The 16,368-nt window shown below is 38.5% G+C and overlaps 1 protein-coding gene across 1 annotated transcript; it reads right to left on the bottom strand.

Annotated features, from left to right (window-relative positions):
- Nucleotides 1-4,373: 4,373 nt before the first annotated feature.
- LOC110886216 (squamosa promoter-binding-like protein 4) lies at nucleotides 4,374-7,038 on the bottom strand. Its single transcript, XM_022133991.2, has 4 exons — nucleotides 6,467-7,038; nucleotides 6,101-6,216; nucleotides 5,849-6,001; nucleotides 4,374-4,895 (listed from the first exon to the last, which is right to left on the bottom strand). The coding sequence occupies exons 1-4, from the start codon at nucleotides 6,808-6,810 to the stop codon at nucleotides 4,669-4,671; spliced, it is 840 nt and encodes a 279-aa protein (XP_021989683.1). The 5' UTR covers nucleotides 6,811-7,038; the 3' UTR covers nucleotides 4,374-4,668.
- Nucleotides 7,039-16,368: the final 9,330 nt, after the last annotated feature.

Raw genomic sequence — 16,368 nt, 5'->3', positions numbered from 1 at the left:
TTTTTTGTAATTAATAGTATTTTTTTGTAATTAATACTATTTTTTTTGTAATTAATAGTATTTTTTTGTTATTAATACTATTTTTTTGTAATTAATAGTATTTTTTTGTAATTAATAGTATTTTTCTATAATTTTCTACAAAAAATAAAACTATACGACTCGTATAGAACTAGACGCCTCGTATATTGTTGCACAAAAGACCATTTAGCCCCTGATATGCCCCCAATCTAGGCTTATTTCAGGGGCTAAAAAGTAATTTTACTTAAACCAGACGCCTCGTATAGGGCTATACTGAGCGTATATTTGAGCGGGTTTTTGAAAATTTAAATTTTGAATATCTGAATTTCAAAATTTGAATTTTTTGAACATGGACGCTTCGTATAGACCTGTACGGGTCGTCTATTTGAGTGGTAACAATTCTTTTATTTTAAATTTGAATTTTGAAAATAGTTTTTGTTAATTACTATTTTACCCCTGAAAGTCCCCAGTATAGCCATTTAATAGGGGCTCAAAGGTAATTTGAAGGCCTATACGACGCGTACAGCTCTGTACGAGGAGTACAACTGAGGCGGCAACTTTAACACCTTTTCCTTTTTTTATTATTAAAAACGTTTTTGTAAATGACCATTTTGCCCCTGTTTAGCCCTCCAGTATAGGCATTATTCAGGGGCAAAATGGTAATTAACCATTCCAGAAATATCTTTTTGGTTTGGTTAATTACCATTTTGCCCCTGAAAAAAGGCTATACTGAGGGCTATACAGGGGCAAAAAAGTCATTTAACAAAAAGCATAGACGTCTCGTATAGCTCTATACGAGGCGTCTAGGCTTCGTATAACTCGGGGGGGGGGGGGGGGCTAGACGACACAGATCACACACCCAAACAAAAAAACACACACATACGCTGAGCACTGATCTATACGCCTCGTACGTATTTTCAACCGTATTTTTGAAGATTTGAAGCATCACAGGTACGTATTTCATCCCGTAGTTAAGTATTTTTGTCTCGTTTATGCCTTTAGACCGTAGGTTTGCCCTAAAATTTGAATTTTGTTGGGTTTTGGGGGTTTGAGTATAAGGTTGAAGATGAACATGTAGAACAGGACGCCGAGTATAGCCCTATACGAGGGCTATACGAGGCTCTGAATTTTTTTTTTTTTGTTATTATTATTATTGTTATTATTGTTTATTGTTATTATTATTATTAATTATTATTATTGTTATTATTATTATTATTATTTATTAATTATATTATTAAATATTATTATTATTAGAACAGGACGCCGAGTATAGCCCTATACGAGGGCTATACGAGGCTCTGATTTTTTTTTGTTATTATTATTATTGTTATTATTATTAATATTATTATTATTATTATTATTATTATTAATTATTGTTAATATTATTATTATTTATTAATTATTATTATTAAAAACATTATTATTATTGTTATTAAATATTATTAATATTATTATTATTATTATTATTAATTATTGTTAATATTATTATTATTTATTAATTATTATTATTTAATTAATTATTTATTTATTATTGTTTTATTTATTATTGTTTTTATACGTATACAATATTTATTATGGAGGACGATTTGATGCCGGGCCATGACATTCACTTAGAGCCGGTTCAGCAGGGTCCACGACGGAGACAGCGACCGCCTGTGGATACGCTGCAGGGGCATCCATATCTAGAGTTTCCCCACGGCACCGAGGCCGCCAGTCATTGCCAGAAGCTTAGGAGGATGCACGTTGGATCGCATGCATCGATCGACTAGGATGCGATGGATGAGATTGCTGAGACGCCGAGAGTGCGTCGGTTTATACCTGTCGATTCGCCGTGGCATCGTCTTTTTGATTTGGCGCACACGCCGACCTACAGGGAGCTGCTGGTCGAGTTCCTTTCGTCATTCACATTTCACCCTCCTGGGGAGCCAGTGCAGCTTCCGTACCCAGGTGCTCCCCATCCGCCTGAGGTTTCTTTCAGGCTTGCTGGCGTTATGCGTTCGATGACGCTAGCAGAGTTTGCGGTGCATTGTGGTTTATACATGCAGGAGGAGATCGAGACTGAGATTTACACAGTGGGGCTAGTGGTGGTTGAAAAACCCACTCTTGTAGGGTTTTGGCAGGTGATTGCGGGGGCGGATCATTGGGAGCACGAGAAGTCGAAGGGGAGGGTGTCGTTTGTTCGGGACCCACTATACAGGTATGTACGTTTATTATGGCAATTATTGTGATTATATGCACTGTTTATTAATCTTTGTTTTTGTATTTCGCTAACACTATCTGCAGGTATCTGCACCATTTGCTTGCTACTTCTATTTCGGCGTGCGGCTACAGCCGTGAGTGGTGTACGACCACAGATCTTTTTTTCCTTTACTGTTTGTTGTATAGGAGGCCGTGCACGCTAGCACACGGTCTAGCCCAGTACTACGCCTCCGCCCATCACCGGCAGGAGCGCGGATTTTTGTATGGCGGGGCGTACGTGACCGTCATTGCCCGTTCATTGGGCCTCGTACCACACCAGGACCCACATCTACGGACACCGGCAATCATGCCGACGCGGATGGGTATGCCGTCGCTGTGGGGGATGAGGGTTATCAAGAGGTTCCACGTTGGCCCGCTGTTTAAAAACTGCGAAGGGGGCGTATGGATAGAGGAGGCCCTACCAGAGCATTTCGAGCCCGTTCATCCTCCTGCAGATCCTGCTGATGTAGTGCCCGTGGAGGACCCTCCGGAGGATCTAGACGGTGCAGCGGAGCCACAGCCACCGCCACTTACCGGGGCACCTCAGTTTCCACGTCACGTTATTCGAGGTCGTGCCCCAGGAGCTGCGCTACATCCGGATGTACGAGCCGAGCTTGACAGGCTCAACGATTTGGTAGGTTGGCTGGTACGGGCGGAGCAGGATAGACGAGAGAGAGAGGGATTACCCCCGATACCGCTTCCACCGGTTCGAGCACCACATCAGCAGCACCAGCCGCAGCAGCAGCATCAGGATTCAGATTCGGATTTGGATGCATAGACCTGTTGTTGTTTTTATTGTTATTATGGATGTACAAACTTATCTTATATATTTTTGTTATGGATGTAAAAAGTTATCTTATATATGTCATATTTATGTTTGTTTTCAGTTATTCGGTTACTTAATGATTGTTGTCTTAAATTTAGATAATATGGCAACAAAATATGTTTTGAATATAATACGGAAACAATATAACCCCCCTGAATATAATACGGAAACAATATTTGAAAGAAATAAAATTTTAATCGAAAGAATAATATTTAAAAAAGTAAAATGTTAAAAACAATATAATATTTAATCGATATAATATATTTAAAGAGCCGATTTTTAAAATAGTTGATTTAAAAAAAACAAAAACTTTTTATAGTGTAAAAAAACAAAAAAAAAACAAAACTTTTTTTAAAACCAAAAAAGAACGATTTTTAAAATAGTTGATTTTTAAAAAACAAAAACTTTTTATAGTGTAAAAAAGAAAAAAAACTTTTTTTAAAACCAAAAAAAATTTCAACAAAAAAACACATCTTCAAAAACTATCCAAAAAACCATACCAAAACCCACCAAAACACCCCTCATTTCAGCCAAAAAAAAAAAACCAAACATGGACGCCTCGTATAGCCCTATACCCTTCGTATAGGGTTCCTTAAACATCGTGCCTGACACCCTCTAAGACCCCATCGAATTCAGTGCATGTACGCCTCGTATAGAGCTATACGAGGCGTCTAGGTTTCAAAAAGTGTGAAAATAGGCGGACAAGGTGTCCGGATAGTCCCAGCCTTTTTTAATTACAAGTGCAACTTTACTTTTTCATTTTTATTTGTAATTTTCGTTATAAAAAGTTTTTACAAATTTATGAATAATATCATTTTAAACTTTTAATTATTCAACCCGTGTAACACACGGGTTATAAGCTAGTGATAGTAATAAAGTAACCGTCTTTTCAGTTACTTTATGTATTTACTGTTTTGTTCAACTTTATCAATTTTAGTGTGATAAACGTCTCATCTTCCAAGTTTGACGTTTTTTTTTAAATGGCGTTATGTAGACCAAGATGACAAAATACAATAACAGAGAAAATATTAAATAGGAAAAATATTTTTTATTAATTTTAGCGTTTTGTAAGCAATAACTTTTTGTAGTATATTTTTTGGCGTTTTGCAACTAAATGTAGAAATATAGCATTTAATTATCTTAAGAAAAAAAAAAGATTACACAGAAGAAAACCAAAAAAAAAAATTAAACCCCTCGTCAGAAGGTACTGCATCTTTTTTCACAAATTACAATTTATAGTTTTTCTAGTGTTGATCTTTGGTAGTATTTAATGTAATGAACTCAACTCAACTGATATACGAAATAAAGTATTGCATTTTTTTCATTGCTACCAAGGACTCAACAAGAAGATATATAAACCTACGGCCATAGGCCCATAAGTTCACATGACCTTAAGAAGTATAATAAGTTACACATGTGTTAATTCAATACATCACACAATTACTAGCCCTTGACAAATATACACATATCTTAAACGTAAGCGGCTACTCCGCCACATAAACATTATTAATCCTTGACCTAACACCCGGTCTTAACGCCCAAAATCATCATTAGAATCTAGGCTTGTCGTGTACCAACAACCAAGCTTAATTAGAACAAAAGCAGTCGAAATCAGGTGGTATTTGAGTGTTATGGGTACTTTGCATCTCGAGTTGCATCCCAGCCTGTGTCAAGCTAATGCCGTGTCCATGTAAGAACTCATCGAAGGACGAGGGTTCTTCATAACCTCTAAAACCCCATGAACTCGCGCCTTCAAGGGAGAATGAATGATGAACTTCCATCGCATTAGTTGAGCTAGAAATTGCTTCTAGACCTTTAAATATTAAAAAAAAAAAAAACCTTCGTTAGGTGATTTAAAACTTTCTTGATTTCAATAATTTATAGGGAAGAAAAATTGTTGACAAAATAAAGTTTTAAGACTTTGTTTTTTAGTGTAGGGATGAGCACGGTACCTGTTTGGTACTAAAAAACGAGAAAAGTGGGTACCGGTATCGGCACCAAATATACCGGTACAGTACTGGTATTTACCGAGGTTTTACCAGTAAATACCGGTATCGAAAAACAGGAAAAGTGGATACCGGTACCCGGTACCAAATGCTCATCCCTATCTTAGTGTTGTTGATGACACGAAAATAATCAGTGTTATAGATTGTCATATCTAATTTGCTTAGTAAACAAGTATTGTTCAAATTGACTTGCTTAACCTGATTTATTAAATGGGTAGTGTAGGTTAACACATTTTGCTCGTTTAATTAAACAGTGACCTATTAACCTGTAAACGTGTTTAACCCACTTATTCCAACATGTTTAACATATTTACAACTTGATCACGACTTGTCAACTATTACAACCCGTCGACTCGTATACAGTTCGTCAACAATTTGACTTGTTTCGGGTTACACGCAGTGGCAGACCCATGAATTTTTTTCAAGGGGTGCAGATGAGGTGTTCAACCATATTTTCATGGGATGCGGTCGGGTTTTTTGCCTAAAACATACACTAATTTTTTTTTTCAAAGGGTGTGGCCGCCCACCCACGACTTTGGGTAGATCCGCCCCTGGTTACGTATATTAGAGGTTGAAGTCTTTGATATGAATATATGCATGGGTCATGTTCAGTTGCGATTCATCCAGTCAAAACCAATATTTAACCCCACAAACTCAACACTATGTCTCAATTATTATTGTTATGATTTGTGAACTTTTAATGATCTAAGACATATAATGAAGGTTTTAGGTAGAAAATCATGTTTGTGAGGAAACATACCATCATGATTAACCCTTCTAGGTGTAGTTCCATGGATAGACGAGGAAATGTCCGACAAACCACCTTTGAAACTTGAAGAGCTTTGTGGTTTTGAATTCCGCGACGATATGGAAACCCGGTCCATCAGAAAACCCATATGTGGTTCTCTTCGATCTGTTCAGTTCCAAAAATATTGTAAAAAAACATACCCAGTAAAATCTCACTCATAGCAGAACAAAAAAAAAGTTTTGTTTTGTTTTGTATCGAACATACATGTTGAACTGAGCTTTGTGTCCTCCAACTGTGGCCGACGTCTCCTAGCATTATGCGCGGAGAGGCGTCTCCGACAACTACGTTTCTGATCGTCAAATTCCGAAAGATCATGCAACCTTCAAGATCATGAATCAAATGGATTGACTTCACAAAAATCACTACTAGACAACCAGGAACTCCTGCCTTTTCAGTCGGAAAAGTTATTTTTCAAACACTTTTCCGACTCAAAAGGCATTTTGCGACCGTTATGATTAGAGTTGCAAATCAGTCATATTTACGACTGTTTTTTTTTTTTTTCATAATTGCCAAGTTTTCTATAGTAACCGTGTTTGAAAAACTACTAATGATGTATAAACAAAAACTTGCCTGCTACATTGCTGACAAAACCTACGTTCCATCCCAGCAACAACAACTTTCGGGCTTTTCGTGTGATCAACACAAATCCTATGCCGACGGTGGTAATCTTTTGCCGACGAAAGATCAAGATCACACCCTTCAACCTGACACCGAGACAAAATAGAACTTTGGTATGAACCTCTAGATCTCTTCACCGACAAATCCCTACACTTTTCCCGACAGTACGCCTGTCGCCCAAGCTTCAACCCATCTTCTTGTTCATCCAAAAACCCCGAAAACGAATAACACCCATCATTTCCGTCGCTAGAAACCACCAAACTTTTATCAAGTTCAACCTCCCACCCCCACTCCATAACCAATAAAATCAAGAACCGAAATCTAGTGAGTTAGGTGGCAAATAGATTTGATGTTCCCTTCAATACAACATCATATGCCAATAAAGATGTAAAAAAAATAGAAATAAAAGTCACACACTCACACAGTTGCATTAAAGTCGTTGCTTTCGGCTCATCAGTTTCGTCACTAAAAGTATCAAGTGTTGTAAATTTCATTCTGTCAGATTTGCCCATGTGGATCATTCAGTTTCCTAAAGTAGACCAGACAGATTAAACGATGAACATGCTTTCGCATGTATTCATCAAACCCTATCACCTTTTTTACTGTGTGAATCAGAGTCCAATTATTTTGGTAATAAGTGTAGTTGAAAGATGGTTGTTGAAGGTGTGTAAATACGAACAGCACTTAACCACTTTGTTGTTAATTGATTATTGGTCATGAACTTTCGTTTTCTCCCTCCCAGCAGTTTGCTAAATTAAAATATTAGATGATAAAATTACAACATCAATATGGAGGTTTGGTTGATTTCAAAGGGAGCATCTCGCTTCCATTGTTCCATCAGCTAGGGCTGTTCATGAGCCGAGCCGAGCCGAGTCGAGCTAGGGCAAGCTCAGGCTCGGCTTGATTATAAACCGAGCTAGCACGGCTTAGCTTTGAAACCGAGCTGAAAATCTAAGCTTGGGCTCGGTTTGGTTTTAAACCGAGCTAGCTCGGTTTGGTTTGGTTTGGCTCGATTTTAAAAATAAAAATTAATAGATAGCTCTCAAAATTCAGTATTCTAAAATATTATTCAATACTTTAAAAAACATGTTCAAAATAAGTTCAACCTAATACATTACAAGCCAAAATCACGTTCAACAACGCAAAATAAGTTTTATATTTCTAATAAATACAATATTTGTTCATTAGCACAACAATCAACCATTAAATATGTCATAGATATCAAACTAAAAGCCTAAATACATGTAACTAATAATCACTTTTTTGTAATATATTACATGTATATAAAAATAAAATATATTATAAGTAAAATAATTCGAGCTAAGGCGAGCCGAGCTACCAAGCGAGCCAAACCGAGCCAATTTGGCTCGTCACGAGCCGAGCCGACCTAGGCTCACTTTCAAACCGAGGCGAGCTAGGCTCACTTTCAAACCGAGCCGAGCCGGCTCGGCTCACTTTCAAACCGAGCATATTGAGCGAGCTTTTTCCGAGCTAAATCCGAGCGAGCCGCGAGCTTTTTGGACAGTCAGCTTTGCAGATTGCTGATATTTTTACCAAGGCTCAGTCAACGTCTTGGTTTCGTTTCTTGTGTGATAAAGTCTCAATGCTTATTACTGTTGCACGGTGAGTTTGGGGGGGGGGGGTTAGCATAATAAAGTTAGTGGGCTCTTTTTGTATTGGATTTGTTGTTTAGCTCTTTTAGCTTGTAACCCTAGACAATTTCTCTATATGTAGTCTTGCTTATCTTTGTTTTGTGCATTTACTTTTATCATAATAAAACCCTAGCCGCTCTTTTTCTTTATATATATATATTTATTAATAGGTTTGGAGGAGATCTTAAGTCGATAAGCAGACGGCCAGTTCCGGACCATGCCCTGTTGTGAGTGGGGGGGGGGGTGTTAGCATAATAAAGTTAGTGCGCTCTTTTTGTATTGGGTTTATTGTTTAACACTCTAGACAATTTCTCTATATATAGTCTTGCTTATCTTTGTTTTGTGTATTTACTTTTATCATAATAAAACCCTAGCCGCTCTTTTTTTCTATACATATTTATTTATTAACAGGTTTGGAGGAGATCTTAAGTCGAAAAGCAGACGGCCAGTTCCGGACCACGCCCTGTTGTGAGAGATTGACTTTGGTGGTCTGGTTGTTTAAGTGAGCATACACACATTCCTTTCTTTTTTTGTTTTTCAATGTACAAGTGTGGTGTGATGTGGAGATTTGGAATAATTTAGTGTTAGAGGAAAAAATGGGTTTGGAATGATTGATGTTTGGAATAATGTGGTGGTTTTGGATTTTGGACTTTGACCTTTATGCTCTAAGTGTTAGATTCTTTATTCTTTTTGTTCGGCACGCCTCCAACCACTACGCATGTTTTGGCATCTACATGTTAGACTTACTACCATTAAAACCTCGTGGCGGATGCAAGAATTTTTTTCATATGTATGCATGTGTTAAATTTTTCAGTCTTCATGTCTGTCAAGAGTGATTTATTGTCGGATCAGGTAATTAAAATTATATTACCAAATTGCATCAGCCCTATAAATATTTTGGGTTTTATAGTGTAGGTTTACGGTTTTTTATTCGACTTGTAACTTCATAGAGTTTTTTTATCTGGTTCTTAACTTCATATAGTTCAAATTTTACATACGTACTGCCTAAAATCAACAACTAATAAGTTAGTACTAAATAACTATAATAAACTAACAAAGAAACACTTAAATGTTACAAGATTTAGCATATTATTTAACTAGGAACTCAACCTACCTAAGAATTATACAAAAAAAAATTGTTATAAGAATTCAAATATAAATAAGAAAGCTAAGTGATATTTGTCAGAGCCTAAGGCAGTGTTCGTTTCATAGATTGTAATAGAATTGGAATGAGAATTTTCGCGCAGAAATTGAAATTTCATTTGTAATTGAAGTGTGTTTGTTTTGCAAAATGGAATTAAATTTGGATGAAATTAGAATGTAGATTCCCTTCCTTATGTTTTTGTTCAATTCCAATTCATTTTCTTGTTAAAACGAACAAAATAAGGAGTGAAATCAACATTCCAATTCTCTCAAAATTTCATTCCATTCTTCCTAACAAACACTAGCTAAGATTTTAGATTACCGATTGTTAAACTACTAAACTATTTCATTTTTTTAGTATTGATAATTATTGTAGGTGAAGTGCGATTTTCTCGGAAAGGCGATTCTGGCGAATTAGGGTTTCGATGAGAGGATTCAGCCGTTTCAACGTGGATGAGTGGTATGACGTTCCATCTAGGAAGGGTAAGGACAACAGAGATCACCGGCGCCCTAGTAACGAGGTAATTACTAAGTCTTTCGTTTCGAATCTTCCTCCAAAGTGTTCTTCGGTGGATTTGCTGAATGTGTTCAAGGGTTTTGGTGATTATGTGGGGTCGTATATTGCTCGGAAGTCTGACAGGTTGGGTAAGAAGTTTGGGTTTTTATCATTTCGTAACGTTAAAGATGTTAAGCGTCTGGAAGCGGATTTGGTTGACGTTTGGATGGGTTCGTATAAGTTGTTCGTTGCTAGGGCTAGGTTTGTGGATGGTGAACGGGTGGTAGGGGGTTCAGATGGGAATAAAGATAAGAATTTGGATCGGACGAACGAGTTTATGGCTGAAAAAGAGGCATCACATGAAGGCCATGCAAACCCTAATCAGGGTGGAGTGGCTTCACGTGTGGGTGAGAATAGTAGGTCTTATCGTGATACGTTTCTCAACAAGAATGTGGTAGTTAATCTAGATTCGGTGTTGAAGATTGATGATAGTGTGGAAGGTTATCGTGACTGGCATAAACTCTCTGTTTGTGTTAGAGTTAAGAACTATAAGGTACTCAGTTCTCTTGTTGAACTATTGAAGACCAGTGGAGGGTGTTCGGCTGAAATAAAGTATGGGGGTGGGTTCAATGTGATGTTGATCTTTAACGATGATCAGGAATGTACGTCGTTTCTGGACAACAAGGATGTGTGGGCTGAATGGTTCGAATCTGCGGAGAGATGGTCAGGGCAAGTTTTAAAGTACGAAAGAATAGCTTGGTTGAGAGTTCACGGGGTCCCTATTAGTCTTGCTGTGGATCAGGTTTTTGAGGCTGTCGGTAAACGTTATGGTATGGTGGTTCAACCGGCATGTTATTCGAGTGATGAAAAGGATTTTTCTTATACTTATATTGGGGTTCTATGTGGTCGAGATTCGAGAGTTGATGATAGGTTTTCTTTGTCTTGGAGGGATAAAATTTTCAAGGTTTGGGTGGATGAGGACGTCGAGGAATGGTCTCCGGATTGCATTGAGGTGATCGAAGATTGTGAGATGGAGGATTCTTCTGAATCCAAATCGGATGGGAATGATTGTGTTAGTGGATACGGGTTTGAGGTTGAAATGGGAGAGGTTGGTTGAGATGATCAGGAAAACGATGTCCAAGAAAATGATGTTAACTGTGAGGCTGTTAATTCGGTTGATAATTCGGCTAGTGTAACTCCAAGTATGATTGCCAAAGACAAGTCTAATTCTCTGAGAAAGAAGTTTAGAAAGAAAAATTCTCTTAGGAGTAGAGTGGTTTCTCCGAGTGATAACGACCGTCCGAAGAAGCGTGCGCGGGAGGATTCGGATTATTTTGGAGTTGATAGGTTGATTGGTATTCTAAATAGTAACACTAATGTTGACGTGCAAGGTGATGTGGATGCGGTTTCGGGCGCTTATTGTACTCCTGACCTGAATAAGAGTTGCGCATTTTCGGTTTCGTCTAAGAGCCAGAATTTAGATCGCGAGGAGGAGGTAGAAGAGAGTGTTTCCGATCAGGTTTTGGCCCAGATTCAAAAGCAGATTCAATTTGATAACGAGGAGACAGCTACGGTTGAGCTAGGTAGAGCTTTGGGGGTGGATAACTTGTGTGATTTTGGTCCGCAGGTTAGGGAACAAATCGATAATGATGGATTTCAAATTGGTGAACCATGAATGTGTTTTCCCTTAACATTCGGGGTTTGGGAGTTCAAGGTAAAGCTTCATGGGTTAGGAATTTATGGATTCAAAACGAGGCGAATTGTGTTTTTTTACAAGAAACGCAGTGCAGCGATGTTTCTGGTTTTAATCTTGGGGACTTTTGGGGTAGAGGTAATTTTCAATCTGATTGTGTAGAGGCTAATGGTCGTTCGGGTGGTCTGATAACCATGTGGGATCTGGGTTTCTTTACAGTCATGGATGTTAAGAAGTCGCAGAATACTCTTCTTATTATTGGTACGATTAAGGGGAGTGGGGTGTTGACATGTTTGATGAATGTGTATGCGCCTCAACAATCGGTAGCTAAGCGGGTAGTTTGGAATGATATTGAGCAAAGCATGAGTACGACAGAGGGGTATTGGGTGGTTGCGGGAGATTTTAACTCTGTGAGGGATAGTTCGGAAAGGAAAAATTCTAAGTTTCATGTGTCTTCTACTCAAGAGTTTAATGACTTCATTGATAGGGCGAATCTCCATGAATAGGGGTTACGTGGAAGGAAGTTCACTTTTGCCGCAGGAATAAGTTAAGTCGGATTGATTGTATTCTAGTTAATTGGGAATTTTTTATGGAGTGGCCATTAGCGGAATACAGAGCTTTGTGCAGAGATAAATCAGATCTTTCGCCGCTTATTTTGAAGATTGTATCAAGAAACTTTGGTCCGAAACCATTCCGATTTTTTAATTCTTGGTTAGATAGAGATGATTTTTATGAGGTGGTTGCGGGTATTTTAAATAAAGCAAGGGTAGATGGAGCTCCGGATGAGCGGTTGATGAAAAAATTTAGACTCTTACGCTAAGGTATTAATACTTGGAAGGATGCCTGTTTGAGCCGTGAGTTGGAGGAAAAGAGAACGCTGGATCAAGAATTAAATAAGCTAGAGGCAACTATGGAGGTTAAAGAATTAAGCGAAGAGGAGTTATGGTCGCTTCAAGAGATTAAGAGACGTATGTTCGAGTTAGAAAGATTGAGAAACAAGGATATTCGCCAAAAAGCGAGATGTAGGTGGGCGACGGACGGGGATGATAACACTAGGTTCTTTCACGGGGCAATTAATAAGAGGAGGGTTGCGAATAGTATTCCAGGTTTGATGGTAGATGGCGAGTGGGTGACTTCTTCAAACATAGTTAAAAGAGAGGCCTTGTGCTTTTTCAGAAAGAAGTTCATTGAAAATCTGAACATGCGCCCTCGGTTTTCCTGTGACAGTTTTAAACGTTTGCCTAGTGATGTTGCCGCGAAGATTTCTGTTCCATTTACGGTTGAGGAGATTAAAGAGGCGGTGTGGAATTGTGGAGACGATAAAGCTCCAGGGCCAGACGGGTTTAATTTCCGATTCATTAAAAAGTTTTGGAGTCTTTTAGAGGCCGACTTTGTTGACATTTTGAGGCAGTTTTATGATTCTGGTCAGTTCAGCCCGGGAACTGGTTCATCATTTATTACTTTGATACCGAAAAAGGTGGAACCGACCGAGTTTGGAGATTTTCGGCCGATTAGTTTAATTGGTTGCATTACTAAGGTGGTTTCCAAAGTGTTAGCTAATCGCATTAAAGGGGTTATGGACTTGGTTGTATCAGAGTCCCAATCTGCGTTTCTTTCTGGTAGATATATATTGGATGGCCCGTTGATCACGAATGAAATTATTTCTTGGGCAAAGAAAACAGACCGAGAATTATTTATGTTCAAAGTTGACTTCGAAAAGGCTTACGATAATGTAAACTGGGGTTTTTTGCTGTCATTACTCGATTGGGGTTTTCTCCTAGTTGGTGCAAATGGATAAAAGGGATTGTCTCCGCTTCTAAGGCGTCTATCTTAATTAATGGTTCGCCTACATTTCAGTTTTCTTGTCAGAAGGGCATACGCCAAGGTGATCCTTTATCCCCGTTTTTATTTGTTCTTGTTATGGAAGCTTTTTCAGAGATGGTTAAAAAAGCCTGTTCGAGCGGTTTTTGACGGTATTCGCCTTCCAGGGTGGGCGATTATCTCTCATCTCCTTTATGCAGACGACTGTATGCTAATGGGTGAGTGGTCGGTGTTCAATTTTTCTAATATGAAAAGGATTTTGCGGTTATTTTATTTATGTTCTGGTCTTAAAATAAATATCCATAAGTCAGTTTTATTCGGAGTGGGGAGACGACAGGGTGATGTTGAGAACATGGCAACTAGACTGGGGTGTAATTTCGGTGCACTACCGTTCTCGTACTTGGGTATTATGGTGGGCGCTAACATGAACACAATTGGTCATTGGGATCCAGTGGTGAATTCGTTTAGAAAGCGTTTATCCAAATGGAAGGTGAATAGCATTTCTATTGGAGGACGGGTCACTTTGATAAAGTCGGTTCTGAATAGTCTTCCTTCGTATTACTTATCCTTGTTTAAGGCCCCGGTTAGTATCATTAAAAAACTTGAACAATTCATGAGAAGTTTTCTGTGGGGTGGGTCTGAAGAGGTGAGAAAAATGGCTTGGATTGCTTGGGATAAAGTTACGCTTCATAGAGAAGAAGGCGGCCTAGGTTTAGCTAGACTTGATGAATGTAACAAGGCGCTTTTGTTGAAGTGGTGTTGGAGGTATGTTAATGAGACTAAAGCTTTATGGCGCAAGGTGGTGGAATCTATTCACGGCTCGGATCGAAAGTGGGGTTTTCTTCCGGTTAATAATAGTGTATCCGGGGTATGGAAGAACATCGTATCGTATTGTAGCAAGATCAAAGTTGATGGGGTGGGAGCTTTAAGCATGTTAAAGGGCCGGCTGGGAGATGGTAATGATCTTCGGTTCTGGCTTGATCCTTGGCTTTGCCAAGCTCCTTTAAAAGATTGTTATCCCAGTTTGTTTGCATTGGAGACAGACAAGAAGTGCTTCGTTAACCGGTGTGAACGTACAGATCAAGGCATTGTGATTAAGTGGCGCTGGAAAAGGGCTCTTGACTCTTTGGAGGAGGCGGATCTTCGACAGGACCTGGAAAACCGATTGGCCGAGATTTCCTTTTCAGAGCGGAAGGATGAATGGTGCTGGAACGATAGTAAATCTGATCAGTTTTCGGTTACTTCGGCAAAAAGGTGGCTTCGCGGTAAAGGTAATGATGAGAGATTCGGTTTTAAGTGGTGTAAATGGGTCCCGGCTAAATGCAATATTTTTATGTGGCGAGCTTTTCTAGATCGTCTTCCTACTAAGATTGCGTTGCAAAAGAGGAACATTATGGTTCATGATGATATGTGCGTCTTGTGTGATGATGGTATAGAGTCTATGGATCATATTCTAACCGGATGTGCTATCGCGGCGGGGGTGTGGCGTGGTATTTCTTTGTGGTGTCGTGTTCCTACGATGTTTGCGTTTTCTGTTAAAGACATTGTTCGGGCATTTGAGCTTTATGGTATTAGTGGTGAAAAGAAGATTGTTTTACAAGGCATTATCATTATCACGAGCTGGAGACTATGGAAAGCACGAAACGAAAAGATTTTTTCAAATAAAGATGTCAAAGTGACGGATATTATATCCGACGTCAAAGCTTTGGGTTTTCTTTGGTATAAATACAGGACGCGTCGGGGAAATCTAGATTGGGAGAAATGGTGTAATTGTAAAGTAATGTAAATGTACTCGTTTTCGGGTTCCTATTCCTTCTTGAAATAGGGTGCCTTTGTGTTTTCAATAAAAGTTAACCTTCAAAAAAAAAAAAAAAAGATTGTCAAACTACTTGTGAAGAACATCCATAAATTATGAAGTAAAAAACAGCACAGTGCAACACTTTAACCTCCAATAAAATATGTTATAAAATTCTAAATTCACAGGCTAACAAATAATGATACTGAAAATCTTGACATTCTATGTATCTCTTCACCCACAAAGTTTACTCTCTTCATGTCCCACCTGAAAACTTTGATACCTGAAAACTTTGATAACATTTTTTATTTAAAAAGAAAAGGACGACTAAGACTATCCGGTGTGATGAGGAGCCCTTCCTCCACGCCCTACACACCAACGCCTCCTTGGCGTGGACCGGCGTTGCCCCAAAAGGGCTTGGAGATTCTCACGGGCATTGGGGCATGTTGGCCCTGGGAAAGGAAGATGGTGATCAACGGTGGAAGAAGGTGATTGGTGATGGAAGATGCTGATTGGTGGGTTGATAAACAAAAAACGCCCCTCAACACCCCATGGTTTTGAGGTTTTGGAGGGCAAAGCCCCCTTTGCCTAATGCCAAGGCCGGCTTAATGTTTTTTGAGGCATAAAGCGAACTCTAAATGTGAGGTTCTTTCTCGTTTTTAACTGATATTATTTTGTATTGTTTTACATATATGGTGGTATTGTTATATTTTATAGTGATTTTTTATAAAAATAAAACATGATGTACATTGTGTTTATTTTTAAGGGACTTTTTCGGTGATTGCCTTCTTGTGTTTATGCCCAAGTGACGTTGTATGCTATTACACATGATGTACATTGTGTTTATGCCCAATTGATGTTGTATGCTATTATACATGATTTACATTATATTATATATTGTGTCACTCAGATCACTTTCTTGGTATGGGCGACTTCCTATTTCTGTATTATTTCTATATTCTTTGACTTGATGTGTTGGTTTGCTGTTCGTTTTCGAGCCGGGGGTCTCTTTGGAAGCAGCATCTTTATCCCTATGGATAGAGGCAATGTCTGTCTACATCCCACCCTCCCCAGACCCTATAAATAACTCTGCTATTTGTGGGATTTAATGGGTATGGTTGTTGTTGTTGTTGTTTTATAAAAATAACTAGATTATGTTGATGTTATTATTATATGAATTATTTTAATTTCAAATTAAGTTTCACTCCTCCTTAAAAGGTGTTTCCAGCCCTACCATGTCTACTCCTATAAACC

Source organism: Helianthus annuus, chromosome 10 (genome assembly GCF_002127325.2).
Source record: "Helianthus annuus cultivar XRQ/B chromosome 10, HanXRQr2.0-SUNRISE, whole genome shotgun sequence".
NCBI lineage: Eukaryota > Viridiplantae > Streptophyta > Magnoliopsida > Asterales > Asteraceae > Helianthus > Helianthus annuus.
This window is presented reverse-complemented; position numbering and strand designations above follow the sequence as displayed.

What these genes read in the sequence shown, in the direction of transcription:
- LOC110886216 (XM_022133991.2), bottom strand. Translation starts at nt 6,810, where the DNA reads ATGGAGTGGGGGTGGGAGGTTGAACTTGATAAAAGTTTGGTGGTTTCT. An exon ending in TTTTGTCAGCAATGTAGCAG is followed by an intron (nt 6,217 to 6,466) that starts GCAAGTTTTTGT and finishes ATGATCTTGAAG; the next exon opens with GTTGCATGATCTTTCGGAAT. An exon ending in TAGAAGGGTTAATCATGATG is followed by an intron (nt 4,896 to 5,848) that starts GTATGTTTCCTC and finishes TAATATTTAAAG; the next exon opens with GTCTAGAAGCAATTTCTAGC.